The sequence below is a fragment of the Carcharhinus amblyrhynchos genome, chromosome 28 (assembly GCF_965287045.1).
Source record: "Carcharhinus amblyrhynchos chromosome 28, sCarAmb.v2.hapA, whole genome shotgun sequence".
Taxonomy (NCBI): Eukaryota; Metazoa; Chordata; class Chondrichthyes; order Carcharhiniformes; family Carcharhinidae; genus Carcharhinus; species Carcharhinus amblyrhynchos.
Window position 1 is genome coordinate 8,131,700 of NC_137351.1, and position 22,466 is coordinate 8,154,165.

Here is a 22,466-nt window from a genome sequence, read left to right on the forward strand (position 1 = left end):
CATCCGGTCTCCGCGCCCCGCAGCTGTGTCGACATCCGGTCTCCGCGCCCCGCAGCCGTGTCGACATCCGGTCTCCCCGCCCCGCAGTTGTGTCGACATCCGGTCGCCGCGCCCCGCAGCCGTGTCGACATCCGGTCGCCGCGCCCCGCAGCCGTGTCGACATCCGGTCGCCGCGCCCCGCAGCCGTGTCGACATCCGGTCGCCGCGCCCCGCAGCCGTGTCGACATCCGGTCGCCGCGCCCCGCAGAGCCTCCATTTCGTGCTGCGCTGACTGGACGAATAACTGCGGGTCGCTGGAGCTGAGGCGTCGCGAGTGCGGTCCCCCTCGTCCATCACTGTTTACGAACGTTGCCGAGCGGCCTCGGGGGGAAGGCAGAAGGTCCTGTCCATGTGCTGCTGGGGACTGTGTGTGTTGGCGGCGCTGCTGCTGCTCCCGCTGGCGGAGGCCGAACTCCGGCTGTCGCTGGAGAAGAGGCGGCTTGCCACGACCCCCCACAACCTGAGCAACTCAACCGCCGCCGCTTCCCCCAGCAATGGCACCGCCACCGCCTTGGACAGAGTGGAGTTCCTCCTGCAGCATCTCGCCACCCTCAAGAACCTGGTGGTGGTGGTGTGTGCCGGGGCTTTCCTCCTCATCGTGTGCCTACTGGTCAGAGTCATCAGGTATCTGTGTGTGTGTCTGTCTGTCTGTGTCTCTGGTGCGGGGGATGGGTGCAGGCAGTGTTAGGGAGCATACCCAGCATAAACATCATTTATAAAACATCAAGTTATCTGGAGAGATTGACCACAGTAAGAAGTCTCACAACACCAGATTAAAGTCCAACAGGTTTATTTGGTAGCAAAATCCACTAACTTTTGGAGCGCTGCTTACGTTCTTACCTAACGAAGGAGCAGCACTCTGAAAGCTAGTGGATTTTGCTACCAAATAAACCTGTTGAACTTTAATCTAGTGTTGTGAGACTTCTTACTGTGTTTACCACAGTCCAATACCAGCATCTCCACATCGAAATTGACCACCTCAGTGATTGACAAAAAGTACAAAATCAAGAGTTGAGGGGGCGGGGGGGTGGTTCTGGACAGAATAAGTGAGGAAAAGCTGTTCCCATTCCAGAAAGGATGGAAAACCAGACAAAAGTGAAAGCAATATGAGAGGAGGGGAAGGAGAGGAAAACTTTTCCTCTTCCCCCATGATGAATGGTCTGGAATACAAACAAAGTGGTGGGAAACAACATCCAGAGAGAGAGAAACAGAATTAATGTTTTGAGCCCCAAAACAACTGCATCTTGGAAATGGGTGGCACAGTGGTTAGCACTCCTGCCCCAGGCACCTGGGTTCATTTCCAGCCTCAAGTGACTCTGTGTGGAGTTTCCACATTCTCCCTGTGTCTGCATGAGTTTCCTCTGGGTGCTCTGATTTCGTGATGTGGATGTGCTGGCGTTGGACTGGGGTAAACACAGTAAAAAGTCTGACAACACCAGGTTTTAGTCCAACCGATTTATTTGATAGTAAACTCACACGCTTTCGTGAGTTTACTATCAAATAAATTGGTTGGACTAAAACCTGGTGTTGTCAGACTTTTTACTGTGCTCTGATTTCCACACACAGTCCAAAGATGAGTAAGTTAGATGGATTGGCTGTACTAAATTGCACCTTGGGTGTCAGGGATATTAGCAGGGCGGTTACAGGGTTAGAGCCTGAGTGGAATTGATGGTGGTGCAGACTCGATGGGCAGAATGGCCTCTGTCTGCACTGTAGGGATTTTATGAACTATGCCATTCTGTGGATTCTATGAACTAGAACACTCCATGTGACAGGGACAGGTTCAATTGAGTTGCGCGAGAGGGAAGTTTAGATCTGAGAAGGCGCACTTTGCAGTGGGCAACACGCAGGAGAATGGCATTTGGCAAACTGTTCAGATAGCTGTTGAAATAGGATGAGCCAAATGGCATCCTGTGCTGTAACAGCTCTCTGATAACAATATGTCCTGGTGTTGTGACCATCAGAGGGGCAGGTTTGTTTGGGTGTGAGATGTTAGAAAGTGGTGATATTTTGCCTTTTAAGTAGATGCTGGAAAGGTGGCAGATGTATGATTTTGAATACTTATTGATTGTGGTATTACACATGAAGTCAGAACCAGTAATATAGCCTTTATGTTTAGTGGGTTAGTGACTGGGGATAATTTCATGAGCATGTCAGATTGAATTTCCTGTTTTCAAGTTGTGCGTTCTGTCCTCCTGTTTATATTTTCATTATATTTTTCTTGTTGACATTTGTCATGGAAAACTGCCTGTGATGGTATTTCCCACCTTTCCTACAGAGATGTAATTACCCTAACAGGTTTCCATTATGCATTTGGGAAAAGACATTTATATTGGAAGAAGCACCAGGAATTGCAAACAGACTTGTATTTAGAGCAGATCATTAACTAAATTGATATGCATTCATAATGTCAGCAGTTCAGAACGGCTAGGCTTTTAATGTGGCGATAACTGCAACAAATAAGCTGCTGAGAGTTAGGCAAGCAAGCAGTTCACCATCACAACCAGGTTGCGAGTTAACTGTGACTGCATTATTATCCTGCTTCAAAATTTGAATTGTATTGAGAAATTGCCATGTTTGTGGATGAGTCAGCCATGTGTGACAAAATTTGATGCTGAATTACACATTTGTTTGAATCCAATCTGATCTTCAATTGGGTGAAGTTTGGCCACATTCCCTTTCTGTCTTCCTTGTCTCTATTTTCACTACAATGGCCTGCTATTATTGCTTTTCTGACTATTTGCCCGCTTATTCCACCTTCAATCCAAATTCACCTGCTGAAATATGCCTTCATCTTCCAATTCTGTTTATTGAAACTGGGACTCATGGTTCTGCCCTTCCAACCAATTATTATCGGAGCTTGGCAGCACTCAATTCTTCCCTTCCTTCTGAGCTTTTAAAATCATCTTTGTCACCTGGCCACCTGTGATGTCCTTCCTTTGCTTCATACTTTTATTACTGTTGGCTTTCAATATTGGCCCTAAACATTTTGTCAATGTTTCTCCACAGAAATGTGAGAACATCTGTTTGGTGCATTTGTTTGTGTCTCTTGTCCATTTAAGAAAAATAAGATCTGGTTAATGTGATCCATTGGTTTACCAAGTTAGCCATGGATTGTTAACCTGATGGTTTCTGTAAGTTCCCCTGGTATTTGGAGACAGGAAACTTTTTTTTAACACTCCCCACTCCCATGTGTGATGAATAATAAATGAAATTCCATAACAGCCAGCAACTGACCTGAAGAACAAGTAAATGCAATAAAAAACTCCAGTTTGGTTTTTGTCTCGCTGTTTTGATCAAAGACGAGTGTCTTGTGAGAAGTTGTGCAATACAGCCAAATCTGTGATGTTTCAGGCTGCACAGAAATGCCTGAATCTAGATAAATATACAAGGTACAGATACAATAGGCTCTTTCATTCTGCCATAAAACTAATCTATGCAGCTAATCTTCTGTTAAAGCTAGGTCATGTAAACACATGGCCCAAGTATTTATTCAACTTTGCAAAGAGCAAACTATTGAAATAAAAACAGAAAATGCTGGAAATACTCAGCGGGCCGGGTAGCATCTGTGGAAGGGGGAAAGACATTTCTGGTCAGTTGAGGGCAAAGGAAGACAGTCTGGAAGCACTGCTGTGGAAGGTGGGATTGCCAGAATTGATGCAATGGAGAAACTGGGAGAATAGAACAACTTCCTTGCAGGAAATGGGAATTGGTGGGTTTCTGGTGAACAATCAATAATCCCTGCCCCAAAATGGAAATTGGGAAGTCAGGAAATGGGAAAAGTCAAGAAAGGGAGCGTGCAAAGGTGAGTGAAGAATGGAAATTGGAAGCACATTTGATGTTTTCCAGTTTAATTGAGAGAGCTGGATTGGCGTACACTGGCCATTAGAGTACTAGAAAGATTTGAGGGAGAGGAGTTCAGTAAGGCTGGAACAAGTGTGATTGATGGTGATTCTGATGATTTGACAAGTCTAATTAGTGGGAGCTTAATCCAAGTCTCAAGATTTGGGGCAGGTACAATATATGTATATCAGTTATTTAACTTGGCCTTTAGGATAGAATTGACAGATGCAAATATAAAAAAAATGAGCTTCGAGTGAAAGTAGAGATCAAGAGAATTTTTTCTCACCCGAATATAACATATGGATTGGACTCCCAGCATAGATCAACTGGATAGTCAGAAGCTTTTTTCCCCAAGGTGGAAGAGTCAGTTACTAGGGGGCACAGCTTCAAGGTACAAGGGGCAAAGTTTAAAGTTGTACAAGACAGATTTTTTACACAGGGTGGTGGGTGTTGGAACTCATTACCAGGGGAGGTAGTGCAAGCGGATGCGGGGGTGTCTTGACAAATACATGAATAGAATGGAAATAGAGGGATATGGTCCCCAGAACGGCAGGGAGTTTTAATTAAGTCGGGCAGCATGGTCGGAACAGGCTTGGCGGGCCGAAGGACCTTTTCCTGTGTTGTAATTTCTTTGTTTTTTGCTTCTAAATGAGTTAAGAACGTATCTAACATGGGATTGAAAGGTATAGGAGTTATGTGGACTGATCGGAAATCAATGCAAGACGATGGTACTAATATAGTACCGTGGGAGAGCCCTGGGACATTTAAAATGCTCACTGTAGAATTTATACTGGATTGCTTTTGAAAGTTTCACTTTTTTCACCTTATTTGAGTCTACCCTTGCTCTTTGAACCCCTTGGAAGATTAAGTTGGTGATGTAATTTGTCTGTAGCTTTCACGGAATACGCAGACCGAGTGGGCCAAGCAACTTTTATTTTTCTTTGTTCTGTTTCTCCTTGTACCCTCTCAATTTTCTTGGCTGTTATTTGCAGAGTTAGTTACCAAATACAGTTATTTAGCACAAAACTTGTGGTATCACAATTAGCATCTCCATCATGGGCTCAGTACTGAGATTGTGCTAAGTGTCTGTTCCCACCGTCTTTGCTGCTGTTCTGTATACAGTAGCAAAAGGGATTCTCTTTTTTTCATAGTGGATTCCTGTAAGCTTACTATTCAACTGCCAGGACTTGCTCACATTTCAACGTTGTGGTTTTTTTCCAGTTGGACTGGACACATCTTTCATAATCACTTCTGTCTACTGAATTAACTTCTGTTCTTGCCCTCAGATCTGGAAGAAAGATCAAGAAAACGAGAAAGTATGATATAATAACAACTCCGGCAGAAAAGGTGGAAATGACCCCACTCAATGAAGATGATGACGATGATGAAGATGCAACAGTGTTTGATGTAAAATACAGCAGGTACATCATGGAATCTTTCCAGATTTCCACCAATTCTCAGTACTGGTATTTTATAGGAGAATGATTTTAATATTTGCAGTACTCAGTGATGTACATTCTATACCAGCAAAGGCTATTTTATACAAGTCATTGAAAAAATATTGGTACATAAATAGCATACTTTGCAATGAGACATCTCATGGGCCTATCACCTACTCTATTGAGATACAATATCCTGAGGAAAGTGGTCGTATTTTTTAAGTGAGGTCTTGCTTTTGGTATTGGTACTCTGCACCAAAGACCGACAAAAGAAGTAACTAGGCAACACAAACTTACTTGACGTTGACTTTATTTATTAAGTTTTCTGACTCTCCTGAGAGTATGATGGTTTACTTCATGCAAATTTTCCCATTTTCTTGATCCTGTTCTCCTTTGTACAATGTAATTGGAAGTATTGCCACTTACCCTGACTTCACTCAATGTAGCATCCAGGTGCACAATTCATTGGAGAGCAAGCAAGTGTTGGGAAACATGTCTAAAAATCCACCTAGTATTGAATCTGACTGTAACAACCATACAGTCTTCCCTGCTGAGGTAAATAACTCGTTGGGAATCAAACTTGGATCTCCTGGGTTATGCATCTCAGATATGTGTGCCCTTTAATAACCAAGCAATTGGACGCTTTCATTAGGCATTAATTTGAAATCAAAAATTGAATATGCTTAACTTCCACTAGTGGTGTTCAGCAGTTCAGGATTTTATAGATATTTTTATGGTGAAGTAGTTCTTTAAGGTGGTGATGTATAGTTAATGACAGCAACTCTCATTTGCATAGAGCATTTAACATCCCTAAAATGTTATCAAGCAGTTTCAAACTGGTTGATAACCAGTAGAATGGAAATTGCCTCCCTTCACATCAGCGAAACATTTTGGTTCCTGTAGGCCAACAAGCATCGTCATCAACATGTTGAAGAAGTTTTCCATTCAGCTAGCTGATAGATATTCATGCTGAAGCAGGACTGTCTAATCATTTTGAATAATAGCCAAAAAGGCTGCACCTTATGAAAGGAATAGATAAGATAGAAGCAGGGAAGTTGTTTCAGGGGAAACTAAAACTATGGGGCGTAGCCTCAAAATAAGTGGAAGCAGATTTAGGTCTGAGTTGAGGAGGAACTTCTTCACACAAAGGGTTGGTAATCTGTGGAATTCCCTGCCCAGTGAAGCAGTTGAGGCTACCTCATTGAATGTTTTTAAGGCAAGGATAAATCTTTGAACAGTAAAGGAATTAAGGGTTATGGTGAGCATGAGGGTAAGTGGAGATGAGTCTATGAAAAGATCAACGATGATCTTATTGAATGGTGGCTCAGGCTCAAGGGGCCAGATGTCTTCCTACTGCTCTTATTTCTTATGTTCACCTTGAGTCCAATTTGGCCACAGATCTTTACAGTACCCCTATAATACCCGTTAAGAAGAACCAGTCATTTAGACAGGGACACAGGTCTGAGCTTCACAGGCGAGCAGACAGTTTAGATTTAACTGCTTAGAATCCATAGAATCACTGCAGTATAGAAGGAGACCATTTGGCCCATTGAGTTTGCACCAACTCTCCAACAGAGGATGTTATCAAGGCCCACCCCTGCCCTATCCTGGGACCCCAAGTATTTAGCCCGCTAATCCTCCTAACCTACACATCTTGGGACGCCAAGGGGCAATTTAGCCTGGCCAATCCACCTAACCAGCACATCTTTGGACTGTGGGAGGAAACCCGAGCACTTGGAGGAAACCCATGCAGACACGGGGAGAACTTGCAAACTCCACGTGGACAGTCACCCAAGGCTGGAATTGAACCAAGGTCCCTGGTGCTGCGAGGCAACAGTGCCATCCTGTACTTCACATGGATAATCTTGAATATGTGATATAGAAACAGCAGAGGCAATTGGAATATTCCGAATAGATTATTTGATTTATTGTCACGTATTGGTATACAGTGAAAAGTATTGTTTCTTGCACTCTATACAGACATAGCATATCATACATAGGGAAGGAAAGGCGAGAGTGCAGAATGTAGTGTTATAGTCACAGCTTGGATGTCAAGAAAGATCAACTTAATGCAAGGTAGGTCCATTCAAAAGTCTGGCAGCAGCAGGGAAGAAGTTGTTCAGTTGGTTTGTGTCCTCAGACTTTTGTATCTTTTTCCTGATGGAAGAAGGTGGAAGAGACTGTGTCCGCATGTATGGGGTTATAAATTATGCTGACTGCTTTTCAGAGGCAGCGGGAAGTGTAGACAGTGTCAATGGGTGGGAGACTGGTTTGCTTGATGGGCTGGGCTTTGTTCACGGCCCTTTGTAGTTTATTGCGGTGTTGGGCAGAGCATGAGCCATACCACGCTGTGATACAACTGGAAAGAATGCTTTCTATGGTGCATCTGTAAAAGTTGGTGAGAGTCTTGTTGCCTATGCTTGTTGATTGCTGCCTGTGGGTTAGGAAGTCTAGAATCCAGTCGCAGGAGGAGCTGAGCCCCAGGACACACAGCTTATAGATGAGTTTCTTAGGAAAAATGGCATTGAAGGCTGAGATGTATTCAATAAAGAGGAGTCTGACGTAGGTGTCTTTGTTATCCAGGTGTTCCAGGGTTGTGTAGGGCCAGGGAGATGGCATCTTGATGATTAAAGGAGTGATGAGAGACAGGAAGGTAAAGCAAGTGGTAACATCTTTTAACTTTTGACTGACTAAATTGACTGCAATGATTTTGTGCAATTCTGTACTATGCCTTTTCCATTTTTTTTGTAGCTGTATCAAATGGGACTTACACTGTCGCATTATATTTATTAATAGGGAGGTTTTCATAATGTAATTCTGAACAATATTTGTTCATCTCTTAGAAATTAAATATAGAAACTAAATAGCGTCTTTCAGTCTTCAAAGTTAATAGGGGATAGATGTGTACAAATGAGGTACATTTGTGGCATTCTAAATAAAATAATTCAGCTGACTATTCTTATAGTGAGTTCTTTGTTGAAATCTGAAAATCTTCAATGTGAAAAACAGCACCTCTGTAATGTTCCATTTGCGATACTTAATGGATTATGGCAGTTAGCTGAATAACATGATGATGAAAAGCTGCCTTATGTACTTTTTAATTTGCACATTGAAGCCATTAGCTGCAACTTCCAACATCCTAATTCCATTTGGTATGAGCTGCTAATTTCATGGTCTATGATCATTCAAATGCCAGCTGGTATAAATTTACTGAATGTTTTTTGTTGGGGAATTTTTGTCCCCCCCTCATGATTTTTCATGCAAATCAATAAATAGCCTCTTTCTGTAGTCATAAAAGAAAAGTAATTTTGAGTTTCAGTGGCTGTCCACAGAGGAGATTTTTCCATCCACAGGATTGCATTTTGCCTTTTTCCCATGATGGTAATCCATGTTGACAACTAGAAGACAATCTATAATTGGACAAAGCCTCTTCTGAACTAAAATTTGTCTTTATTCTCGGGAAAATAAGTAATCCCACGTTACAGTAAAAAAGTACTGGCTGTTGCATGGAATACCCATCATGTTCTTCCATTATATAACATTTTTAAAAATACCAACAAAAACTAAACTTACTTGATCAGTTAGAAAATATCTCTCAAAATACAATGTGAAGTTCCTAGATATTAATTCAGTATAATTAACCAAAACTTGTTTTGTGGTGGATGATAACAACAAGCCACAAAACTGCCCCAGTAAAATGCCACCATTTTAATGAATAACACCAGTTGGGAGTATGTTTCTTGGGAATAAGATGGCACATTCAAACTCTGCTTTTCAATTGATGATTTGGAGAGCAGCTTTTTAAGAAGCATATGTCATTAATGCAAGAGGAAGCTTAAAACCAGTATTTTGTTCTGCCAGAGAATCAAAGAAATAAGATACATATTTTAGAGTTATGAAGACTTACGTAGAACTAATGTTAGATAGTACTCCTAACACAATGTGATCAAATGGCTGCAAAGCTTTGAGAAGGTTGATGAGTGCAGAACACAACTAATTTTAAGAAACAGCTGCACACACTACTAGAAAAGCAGGTTCTGATGATGGAAGCAAATCTTGTGCTGCTGCTGCATGTCAGGGGTGTAATGAACTCTATAATCATTGATAAGTCTTTATCCCACCAATGTAGTACAAAAACAGAGTTCCAACAATTTATAATTGGGTTCCATTGCTAAAGATGTGCCAATTAGGCAGATTCGCCATGCTGAATTGTCTCTTAGTGTCACAAGATGTGTAGGTTAGGTGGATTAGCCATAGGAAATGTGTGGAGTTCCAAGGAGAGGTGGGGAAGAGGGCCTGAGTAAGATATTCTGTCAGTCAGTGCAGACTTGATGGGCTGAATGGCCTTTTGTACACTGTAGAGATTCTAGTTCCCAATTATTTATAATCCAATCTCATTGTGGGAAACCACCCTCCTTAGGGAATGGTGTATGGATTAGCTAGCTATATGTAGTGCCTTTCACTACAGATAGCTGTGTAGAGAGAAGATTTTTCTTCTTGCAGATTTGCATATCGCTTGAAAGTAGTAAGAATTTTACAAGATTGACACAACTCTAGAGTTGTTTTGATATCCACCAAGGAGGAGGCCTTTCTGCTGGAAAGAAATCCATTCTGCATTTTAAAGAAAAAAATCTCCAGTGTATGAAGTTGTTATTTTAATGTCATCTTCTACCATTGTAGTCAAAATGCCATCTAACATATTCCAAAGCTTAGGGAGCAGGATGATGGAAACTAGCACTGGCATTGATAACAGTGCCTATGTTGATTACAAAAATGCATTAAAAGTGAGTAGAACAGATGGTACGGGAGGATATCCCTTGTTATTAAACAATGAGTGCTCTGCAGTAAGAAGGAAAAAAGCAACCTTGGAAGAACGGATTCTAGAAAATTGACAAGAAGACAGGCTTAACTCTGGTTGGGGTGGGGTGCACCAAATGTTACTATCATTAACAGAAAATGAAGATTGGTCTTGCAATCTGCTGGTCTAAAAAATATTTGAAAATCCTACAATCTGTTTCTCAGTTGGATACACTTTCATGCCATTCTTCATAAATCTACCTATTTTGTACAGAATAAAGTCAGGCAAATTGAACCAATCCTCATTGCAAAGATAGAACAATGGGTAGAATATAGGAACAACAATAGGCCTTTCAATCTCTTGAGACTGCCTGTCATTTAATTAGATCATGGCCAATCTGCACTTCAACTCCATTTACATTCTGTTGCCCCACATCCCTTGATACCCTTACCTAATGAACAGAAGCAATACACCCTCCTCGTGAGTCACCTTGGCTATGAGTAATAATGTTGGAAAATATTTCAACCAATAAAAAGGGTTTGTTCAGACCACAAAGGGGTGTTACTCCTAAGGGATGTTTGTGTGTGTATGTGTTTGTGTTACATCAGTGTATCAAACCTCCCTGATGTGGAGTCATTGTGTTAACTTTAAATGTATATTTGATGACAGACTCGCATCCCACTTTCAGATTAAAAGCAGTCCCTCTTCCTTCAGTGGTTTCATTTTTATACCGATGTTCTGAAATCAGCTGCTATTTTTTCTGTTTGCTTGTTCAGAATTTGGCAGCACCCTGCCCCAAACCAGCCAAACCTGTCTCCCTTCTCCTTAAGTGCAATCTACTGAGAAGTGGGAGCAGGGAGGATTGGGGAACAGGCAAGTGAGGATGTAAAAGTGGGTAGAGCAGGAAAGAGAGTAGGATTAATAGAATTGTAGAGTGGAGGCTATTTGACTCATTGTATTTATGCCAGCTCTCTGCACGAGTAACTTAGCTAGTCCTTTTCCATTTCTCCTTATCCTGACATTTTTTTCCTGTCAGCTGTTTTTCCAATTTGGTTTTCAAGACCTTGATTGAATCTGCCTCGAGTAAATGAATTTACTTGCAGCATTAAAAAAAGTTGTTTTTCGTCATCACTATTCTTTTTCCCAATTCTGTTTTGCATTCCATCACAGATCTTTCCTTTCTGTGTGGTCTGTGTCTGTGTGGGCTTTGCCTGGGTGCTCTGGTTTCCTCCCACAGTCCAGAGATGTGCAGGTTAGACCTGCTCAATTGCCCCTTAATGTCAGGAGACTGGTAGGGTAAATATGTATGCTTATGAGGAAAGGCCTGGTGGGATTATTGTCGGTGCAGGCTCGATGGCTTGAATAGCTTCTTTCTACACTGTAGGAATTCTGTGATTTTGTTCTTTAGCCCTCCCACCATTCCCCCACCCCATCCTTTTCACTTGCTTAAAGCCTATTACATTTCTACCTTTATCCAGTTCTAAAAAAAAATCGTTGACCTGAAACATTAACCCCATTTCTTTACGGCTACTGCCTGACTTGCTGAATATTACCAGCCTTTTTTGTTTTTAGAAAATAGAAACAGAAGCAGGCCATTTTGCCCTTCGAGTCTGTAACTTGGGATTTCCAGCATCTGCCGTCTTGCTTTTGTAAACCTTACTGACCACCAGGCCAGATTGATGTGGAACTGTGAAATGAGATAGGAAAGGTGATTGTTAAGATACCAAGAATGCTAGTTGAAGATTTAAATTTTCTAGAAGTTGGCTAGGATAAGAATACTTCTACTGGTCAGATAAGGAGGAAATTTATAGAGTTAATGCAAGATTGTTTTTATGACTTAATGTGCAAAAGAAATAATAAGGGGAGAAAATATCCTGGATTTGATTTATGACTAATATCAGCAATTTAAAAAAAAAACACCCACACAGTGGTGGGTGAGGTTTTAATTGCCAGTAATCAGAATGACATAACAAGAATTGAAAAGGTCGCTAAAGCCAAGTGAAATTGCCAGATTTTAATGACACCAACTTTAAGTGCTTCAAAAGTTTTGTCAGACTGAGCTTGAATATGGCTGGGAAAATGGTGTTCCTTCAAGGTTGTGACTCTGGTCCATTGCGCTCAATGTGTACCCATGCGCGAAGGGGAAAGAATAAAAGCTCAAAAGCACTCCAACCTTGAAACAAGCAACTCAAGGCCATAAAACAAAACAGTACAAATTGGAAAAGATTTATGCTTGAAATTTAGAAAGGGTATCAGAATGGCAAAGGAAAACTTTGAATACTCCAAGAGAAGCAGAGAGTATTAAATTAGAAAACCAGGATGAGCGTAGAACCGTTAAAATTGGCTTTGGATGATAGTATGATGAACAATGATACACAGGTTGCCAAAATGCTAAGTATGTTTTGTTGCCTCGAGTTATACCACAGGAGAGACAGGTAACCTGTTTGACTTGAAAGGGGAATTATAGGGTCTCATGAAGGTAATTTGTGGTACAATTCACATGACCACACCAAGGTTGCAGATGGCCTGCGCAACTTAAGATGAATAAATCTTGGGCTCTGAATGAGATGCAGCTGAGGTATCTTGTGGAAATAAGGGAAGAAATTGAAGGAACTCTGGCATAACTCTACCAAAAATATCAAAATATTGCAGAGGTGCCTGGGGACTGGAGAAAGGTGTATGTTTACTTTTTTGTAATAAATTGTAACAAGTGACAGGGAAGCAACTTTGTAAAGTTGTGGAAATCCTTATTAAAGTGGAATCACTGGATAGTAGCAGACATATAAAAGATAGCCAGTGTAGTTTCATGAATGGATGACTTGCCAATCTAACTTGCTGGCTTTCTTTGAGGATGTGACTGGAGTTTGATGGGTAAAACAGTAGATGTGGTGTACTTGGGATTTTTAGGAAGGCCTTTTCGAACGGTCCCTAGTAAGGTTGATACTGCAAATAGAATAATAATTAATAAAAGTACTTTACAGCAAATATATGAAGAATATATCATGCATTTATTACCTCCAGCGCTCTCCTGGCCTGCCTCCCATCTTTCCACCGTCTGAACTCTTGAGCTGATCGTGGTAGTAGGCAAATCAGATAGATCTTGGCTTTCTATCAACCAGATGTTCCTACATTCTGGCAGAGTTTGCTCAAAACCTTCTTAGGAACAGGGTTTTCATCCACTGCTTCTGACAGAAGTACGCTTGACAGTGAATATCGTCATTTCACCATGGTGGCATTTTGCTCTGACTGCAGGCAGCTTGCTCTGTTGGTTTAGTCGTACAACTGAGCCTTGTGCTACTGTCCTGCTGCCCTGCACACCCTACCTCCTAATGTAAGAAAGTTCGCAAAATCATGCCTGCAATTCCATCACAATTGTACAGATGCAAATTTTCCACATCCACTTTCCTGTTATCATTGAATTTGCATAAATTGGCTAATCAGACAGAAGAGCAACCCACCTATTAAATATTAATCCCTGTTGATCAATAGAATCTCACTGGTCGCTGTATAAAACAAGTGGGAGACAAAAATTGTCTTTTGATTCATGATCCTGAAAAGGAAATGTAAGGTAAAATTTTAAATGACAACTGTTTTGTTCTCTTTATAAAACGCTGCACAAGTCCAAAGGTATGAGTTTTACTTGGTTGGCCATGTTACATTGACCCTAGTATTAGGGGGATTAGTAGTCTAAATATGTGGGGTTATGGGAATAGGGCCTGGATGGGATTGTGGTCGGTGCAGACTCGATGGGCTGAATGGCCATCTCCTGCACTGTAGGGATTCTATGATTCTAAGTACAGTTTTTTTCTGCTGATTGAGTTCATTTAGAGAATTGGTTTGGGTTAAATTGCCAACCATAAAAGCACAATTAAATAGATTTGCCTCCGTGGTTAAATACACATTATTATTGAAGTATTGCAGTGTCGTCACTGTCTCCAACAGATTTGCTCTGTCACAAAACATAGGTATTCATTTCTGGTTTTGATTCAAATCCACTCAAGGACTAACCAGATTTTTAAAAAGTAATCAGATTCTTGCCCTAAAAATATTTCAGTATAACATTGCAAGCTTTAATTCCAAACTAATGAAATGAATAATTCAAGCTTCAACTGCATGACTCAGATTGTTTCTTTTCAGATGTGATTGTGTTTTTTTAAAGTTTAAAGTAAAAAGTTTATTTATTAGTGTTGCAAGTAAGGCTTACATTAACAGTGCAATTAAGTTACTGTGAGATTCTCCTCGTCACTTTCCGGCTTCTGTTCAGGTCAATGCACCTAATCTGCATGTCTTTCAGACTGTGGGAGGAAACGCAGTCAGGCATGGGGGAGAACATGCAGACTCCGCACAGACAGTGACCGAAGCTGGGAATCGAACCTGGGTCCCTGGTGTTGAGGCAGCAGTGCTAACCACTGTGCTACTGTGTTGCCCAAGATACTGTGCGACTGTCCTCCTAGGATACAAAATAATTGATTTGAAACTTCATTGAAAGAGCAGACATTCTTTGTTTGCAATTTCTGCAATAGAAATTGGTATACAGTTTCCAAGAACCTATTAGATTATTTATAGGGTGAATTCTCTGTGATTGATTTTTTTCTTCTTTCTGTCCCTAGGTGAAGATTTGTGTGAAGTGACTGTAATACGGAGATGGCCAATCACACTGTGCCAACCAGCAGCCGCAATAACCTTCTGGATGAAAACTGGGTTTAACTTGTCATCTGTTTATTAGCTTTCCATTCAGCTTCATGTATATCACAGACAGAAGTACATAGCAAAATTTGAATCATCTCTTGTCCAGTTTATCACCAGAGCAATTTTCCTGTCTGTTTCCAGTGGACTTTGTAGGAAGCTTTTTTAAAAAAACCTCTATTTTGTTATGTAGAGTGTGTTTTGAAATGCGCCAAACTGTATTTGTTTGTATGGCACTAGTTGTGTGTTTGTACTCTGTCCAAAGTAGCATATCCTTACCACAACACTGAGGTGAAGTAGAATGTAGTTTAGCACTTAAATTGGTTTCCAGGGTGAGGTTTGGTGTTAAAATCTTTGGTTTTGAAATAATATGCACACTGTCAGATTGTGACAGCACGTGGTCACTTTTTTAAATGGCTGATCCCTTCACTGTCAGTGAAATTGTAAGCATCTCCAAGAATGCAAGTTAGGATTGACTTTTTTAATATATATTACTGTGAGCATTCCCAGGAATATTTACATTTGGGCAGTGGGGCAAATCAGTTGATTAGTAAGTATTTTGTAGGAAAATTAACTCTGCATTGTCAATGTAGATTAATCATAATGATCACTGCTGGCATAGGGCAGGACCTAATCCTGTAGATTGTGAGTTACTAAAATATGGATCAAGGTGGCACAGTGGATTGCACTGAAGGTACTATTTGGTGGTTTGTTGTCTATAGCACTAGTTTGAACCTCCACTCCCCAGCATTTTATGGCTGCACCAGTTGATGCTGTTTGAATTGTGTACAGGAGCATATATAATTGCATGGTTTAAGCATGGCTGCTGTAAAACCTGAATGCTCATAGGTTTTTCAGTTTCCTTGTGTTGGGCAGACTTCCTCTAATCACAAGCAACTCAATTTCGGAGAGTTCTTTGCCAGACTGCAAGTTTAAAAAAATTGCTGTGATCCAATTGAATGCTTTCAGATTCAGAGCAGAGCTCCTGCAATTCACTCTTCACAGCAAGTAACACTTCATGTAACAGTGTTGCTACCAAGTGTATTGATGCCATTACACACTATGTGCAAGGTCACATTTAAATCAATACTTGAGCCAATACCCTTCATAATTCAATTACCTTAATCATCGTAAGCTCCCAATACTGGCATTACTACAAACTGGCATGTAACCAGTACTGCCTCCAAATGTACTATTACTCTCAAGGTTCTTTGCAGGCCCAATCCATGATTTTAAAAAATGCAATTTACTGTGGACACGGCAGAAATTTCTGACCCCTATCACTGTTTTATTGGAATTTATTGAAGGGAGGGAAGAGGCGTGCATCTGTGCAGTTCAGTGTATTTCACACATTCATCGTTGCACTTAAAGTAACTGAGAACACCACTTGTAACATATTCCATTTGTTACTAAAAGCTGTTAGCTCAACAGAATCAGCTCGTAGTAGAATGTAAGTGCTTTATCACTTGACAAGTGGTTTAATTTGTGATGGAATGTCTTTTTCTTTAATGTGTAGAAGTCCATATTAGACCCCCAGGAACTGGAACACCATCAACTTGTTTTCTCCCCTCAAAGAATGAAAAGCGAAGCAGACATGAAAAATTGTAAAATAAAAGCAAAATATTACAGATGCTGGAATCTGAAACAAAAACAGATAATGCTGGAAAATCTCAGCAGGTCTGCCAGCATCTGTGGGGAGAGAATAGAGATGACGTTTTGATTATGTTGGCTTCATTCTCTCTCCACAGATGCTGTCGGACTTGCTGAGATTTTTCCAGCATGAATATTTAAGTACTGTTTCACTGATTTGTGTTGTCAAAAAGATTGCGAATAAGTCCTCAGCCATACTTCTTAACTGTCCTCTTTTAATCCAGTTGTTCTAATTATAAACAATGCAGTCGTGAAAGGTAGCAAGGCCCTGCATTAGTCAAGCTGAAAAAAGTGCTGATTTATCATTTCTACAGAAAGTTACACTCTGGCTCCTAAACACCAACTCAAATTGCACCTTTCAAGCTATTGCACACACAGCTAATTGGCCTGTCAGGTCAATTAGGTTAATGCTCTCAATAACTAGTAAACCAAAGGAGTTCAGTATCTTCAGTGTTGTTAAAACCCAGCATTTGCGTATCAATGCAGGATTGCTAAATCTGCACTAGTGAAGGAGTTCCACTATTATGTTGATTGTGTCACAAAGTACTTGACATTCTCATTGCTATCAAGTATTTGTGCATGGTTATTGAGCAAGAAGAGGATGGCCCCTTGCTGCAATCCCCAAACAATTGGACAGCCCGCCAATGCAGTTGCGTCAATGGCTGCTTGGATAACGTGCTAAAGGACGAGGGCAGGATTAGACTCTCATGATGTCCCTCACACTTGACCTCAACTCCTTGTCCAGGAAAGAATTGTATTGTCCTTCACAATTCCAGGATGGCTTAAAGCATTTCACAGCCAAGCGATTACTTTTTGGAAATGTCACTGTTCTATGTAGTCATGGCTCAGGCTTAATGAATAATTGTTTAGATGAGGAATCAGTGGGAATCTCATGTCCTTTCCACCATACCCCACAATAAATCAACACTTTAGCTGGAGGTGGATGGGAGGAAGGGGGGGTCAGAAGGGGTGGGACATAAAACTTGAGGAAGGTAAATAAAACATTTTAACAGGTGTAGTGTGTTAACTGCCTTGCAAAGTAATAAATTTGACTTCATCCATGACAAAGGAATGGACTCAATGGCAACCAACTCCGAAATCTTTCTAATAAAGGGAGATCCTGTTGTTTGTAGCTTAAGAAATGAACCTGAAATGTTATTTAAATCTATACTAAGAAGAAACAAGTGTACGTTAGCATACCCACAAAAATGTGCACCTACTTGTAAATAGTGAGGTTTTGACCACTGGTCAATGAATTGGAACCAGTGGGGCATTAATGCAAGATGAGCACTACAAGAGTAAGAGCAGACGTTAGGTGATTTTTACGTTAAGGGTTTATTTTAGTGCGGTGCATTGCCTTATCATTTATTAGTTCATATAGCAGGTTTAAATCTTCCATTAAGTGCCATTTTGTACCGTATATTGACAATCAGCATCACTTAAGTGAGTATTGACATTTTAGTCAATGGCCTTTTATACCAATTGTAGAACCAATGTTTAAAGAGAATTTGGAAAAGAACAGGAATATATATTTGAAACTAGCTGAAGTTTGTTGATAATCATGTCAATTTTATTGATTTTTGTTTCCTCTTTTATTTGTATTACACCACTGGTTTTATGTTTACATTGTTTATACAAAAGGAAAGATATTAATGTCTATATTTTAAACCAAGTGCATTTTGTTTTTTGGAAAATTGATGTTTGTTTAGACATTCAGGATGGTAATTTGAACTTGTTTGTGGAACAGTTTGCAATATTTATATTGATGTCGTTTGAATTTGTGTTCCCAGAGCCAAAGTGAAATGAGTCCATTACTGATTTGAGGTTATTTCTATTTTAGTAATTCACTAAGATAGTGATTCATTTTTAAGGTACTCGAGGTGATTGATGTCATACATTAAACTTCAGCAAGACAGAAAAGAAGTCGAGAATACCTTTTTTCACCCATGGGATGGCAGGGTTGTCAGGCAAGTTAGCAGGAAAAAACTTCGATGTAGAAAACGGAACTGACTCGAGGGACCTCGCCTCTCGGATGAGTTAAGCATGTTTGAACTCTGAAAATAGGGCAGATTTTCTGGATCCAAAGGCTTTTTGTTTCTAAAATTTACATTTGTAGCATGATTGTACAACAAAAAGCTCTTTGAGCAATTCTCAACCAGCCCTACCACCCTCTTAATCATCATCAAGTAACAGGAAAAATTGTCTTAATGTCAGAGGCATGTGTGACAACTTTTAGGTGCAGTTGGAATGCTGATTTTTGCACTAATGTAAAAGGAGTTTTCATGCATACCACCACACAAGCAGTTGGAGTGTTCAGAAGGGTGGCACAGTATTAGCACATGATGACTGTGTGGAATTTGCACATTCTCCTGCTGTCTGCCTGGGTTTCCTGCAGATGCTCCAGTTCCCTCCCAAAGTGCAAAGATGTGCAGGTTAAGGGGATTGGCCATGCTGAATTGCCTCTTAATGTCCCAAGATGTGTTAGCTGTGGTAAGTCACAGAACTCCTTTAATTCTGGCATAATAGTCTGAATTGCTAACTAGTTCATGCAGGTTGGCAAGTTCTGACCTTTTGGTGATAGCAATTGCGAAATTACCTTGTTTTAATACTACTTGTATCAGACCCATTACAAAGTCTGATATCCACTTTAATTTTTGGATCCTTGAAACAGTTTTGGTCATTGCAAAAATGTGCACCAATTGTAAATAGTGACAGTTGGTGCTGGTGGGAGAATTGGAGCCAATGGGACATAAACACGAGGTTAGTATTAGAAGCGTAAGGGCAGATATCAGAAGATTTTTTTTTACACTAAGGGTTTATTTTGGGTGCAGAGCAGCTTTATCACATGACTATTGGAAGCTGTCAACCACTATACCTGCGGCAATTAGATAGTCACTTCAAGAAAGATGTGTGTCAGGGGAATGAGTGCAGAAATTAGAATAGATTTTCTGTTCATGATGAAGGAGCCTCAATTAATTTCAAACCAAAGATCCTAAAGCAAGCTTGATAATTAAAATCCTGAAGTTATTGTAATCCTGTTTTCCTCATCTGCAGCGATGAGAGCAAAATCTTTCAGTTTTTCTTTCCTCAAAAGAATGAATTTGGGCAAAAGGCTTCATCTTATTTTCATCCATCCTGCCTTCTGGCAATTCCATAAATTTTTGTTCAATGGTGGGATTGATTGAACTTTAAAAATGCACAAAGTAAAGCTTAATTAAATGCCAAAAACAATTTTTCTTTGAATCATGTGGAAAAACCCATGATTAGAAGTATGCATTGTCAATTCTGCAAATGTGTGAAACTTAGGTGGTCTAACTTAATATCAGAAAATTCATCATCCTCAGTAATTATCAAAAGGCAATGTTCTTCAAAATACAATAATCAGGGCAAAATCTCAGGAATACTTCAAGCAGCTTCTGTAAGGGGGGGAAACTAGGTTCCCTTGGTGTGAATTAATTAAGATAAGCTAAATGACTCTTCGTGTGACAGGAACACTGATAACCACCTTGAAGAAAAACAAAGTGCTGGAAAAAACGTAGCAGTTCTGGCAACATATGTGGAGAGAGAAACAAGAGTTAATGTTCTGAGTTGAATATGACTTCTTTGGCAGCCACTAGAGGGTGATCTTGGTTGTTTTGAATTTGATTCACTGCAGTCAGAGAGCCACTGACCCAACAAACTAATCACACTGCCATGTGCCACACTAACCTCAGAGATGGCCATAGTTTCTTGGCTAGTAATACTGTAGCCAACAATGGGGCCATGCAAATAACAAAGTTTACAAAGCTGGATTTGAGACATGGTAAGAGATAGCCAAAGTGTCTTGATTTTACTAAACTGCTCCTTTGACTTTGGCTCCCAGAATTAATTATTTTAGTAATTTTTTTAATGTCATATTTTATGGCTCCCTGATCAAGTAGGTGGTGGTGCATTTTTTTTAAACTTATTTTGAAGCAAGATCTCATCTCTTCCTCTTGATCTATCAGCACCTGGATTAGTTGTCAATAATGGAAAGTCAAAATCTTCATTGAACTACTTAACTTCTTGGTCTGAGACCTTACCAGAGCAGAACAGTGCAGTTACGTTTCTCCTAAGAACATCTGTTTCACTCTAAGGAAGAATTCCATGTTCTTGCTTATTTGCAAGAATATTCAAATATCAGAAGATAAAACATTTTGAATGTTTCTGGGGGAAGGGTTAAATTTCAAAAAATTACACCAGTTAAAAGCTTGGCTCCAAAGTGAGGGAGTTCTGTTCTGGCAGCCTTAAATGATTATCTCCAAACATAAATGGTCACTAATGAAGGACGTGCAAAGCTGTTTTAAAAAGATTTAAAGTTTATTTATTAGTTACAAGAAGCTTTCATTAACACTACAATGAAGTTACTGTGAAAATCCCACACAGATGCCACACTCTGGCATCTGTTCGGGTACACCGAGGGAGAATGTAGCATAGCCAATTCATCTGGCAAGTGTGTTTTTAGTCTGTGGGAGGAAGCCGGGCCCCACAGACACAGAGAGAATGTGCAAACTCCTCAAAGACAGTGACCCAAGCTGGGGATTGAACCCAGGTCCCTGGTAGTGTTAGAAAATAGGTGCAGGAGTAGGTGCTTCAAGCCTGCAGCACCATTCAATATGATCACAGCTGATCATGCACTTTCAGTATCCTACTCCTGCTTTCTCTCCATACCCTTTGATCCCTTTAACCACAAGGCCACATCCAGCTCCCTTTTGAACATAGCTAATGAACTGGCCCCAACAGCTTTCTGTGGTAGAGAATCCCATAGGTTCACAACACCGAGTGAAGAACTTCTTCCTCATCTCAATCCTGAATGCCTTACCCCTTATTCTTAGATTGTGACCCTTAGTTTTGGACTTCCCCAGCATCCTTCTTGCAATGATGCAAGCAAAGCACATTTATGATGTCTTTTTTGAGCTAACATGCTTCTGTGAATATGTGGGTCAGCCTGAAGCATTTTGCATCCATAGTTTGTTCATTTTAATCTTTGCTTACATTTGTGTGTTATAAACAGAATATATGTACAAATGCCTATGGTTGTGACCTCTCTCACTTAAGCTGACCAAACATGCAACACTATTCAAGTTAACCATGTTCCACTGATTTAATATATATTAGTTGTGTCAAGAGGCTTCCCATTATACCTAATCTAATTGAGGGATTGGGAGGAAGGAATTTAAATATTGTTTTGCATTTAGAAATTGTGTTTTAACTTTTCACACGGGTGACATTCTGTACTTTAATATTAAGTTTGCTCAACACCCTCACACTTTTATTGCAATGATTATAGGACACTGGTTGTTGAGCTGCACTTGATATGCCGCTAATTTATGGTCCATTTTGGTTTATGTTACACTAGAGCATTGTTATATCAGAGTAAGTTTAAATTGTATTTGTCTCTTGTGTGTTCTCTGGAATTATTCACACTGGATATTTTATGTAGATTTTTAACATAATTGTCTCATTTTAAAATTGTGTATGTAGAACAGAAACTGGAATGTTAGCAAATCTGTGATTTGATTATTTTTTGTTGCAATCATGCCCTCTGTTATTAATAAATCATTTATATCTTTACCCTGAGAATTCTTGCATTATTTATTTTGGTTCTCGAATATCCAACTTAATTCAATTGACTGGAGAGATTGGGCAATTTTACATATGCTTCTCTCCCAGAAGAAATCTCAGTATAGTTTTAACAGTTTGTAACATCCAAAGACAACTTGTTCCATTTCCACACTGGAAATGTCAAATTGCCAATTGAAGCAAGAAAGAAATTACACTCCCACTAGGCCGGTCACATAATGGAGATAAGCATCACAATGTCTAGTTTCTTTCTTTGGCAATGGTGTTGGAGGAATGAATGTTGGCCAACACACTAGCAGAGCTCTTTGTGTTGCTCCCGAGGCAATGGGGAATCACATGCATCTGCCTGTACAGAGAAAATAGGAATGTCTCCTGTAAAAGACAATTCATCTCTAAGCATCTAGCTAGAT

The 22,466-nt window shown here is 40.2% G+C and overlaps 1 protein-coding gene across 1 annotated transcript; it reads left to right on the forward strand.

Moving 5' to 3' along the window:
- Positions 1-272: 272 nt before the first annotated feature.
- On the forward strand, positions 273-22,047 carry fam174b (family with sequence similarity 174 member B). Its single transcript, XM_080214101.1, has 3 exons — positions 273-663; positions 5,169-5,303; positions 14,730-22,047. The coding sequence occupies exons 1-3, from the start codon at positions 389-391 to the stop codon at positions 14,731-14,733; spliced, it is 414 nt and encodes a 137-aa protein (XP_080070227.1). The 5' UTR covers positions 273-388; the 3' UTR covers positions 14,734-22,047.
- The last annotated feature ends 419 nt before the right edge of the window (positions 22,048-22,466 follow it).

Excerpts from the sequence above, each read along its gene's own strand:
- fam174b (XM_080214101.1), top strand. The coding sequence starts at position 389 with ATGTGCTGCTGGGGACTGTGTGTGTTGGCGGCGCTGCTGCTGCTCCCG. Across the intron at positions 664-5,168 it reads CTACTGGTCAGAGTCATCAG|ATCTGGAAGAAAGATCAAGA; the intron begins GTATCTGTGTGT and ends TCTTGCCCTCAG.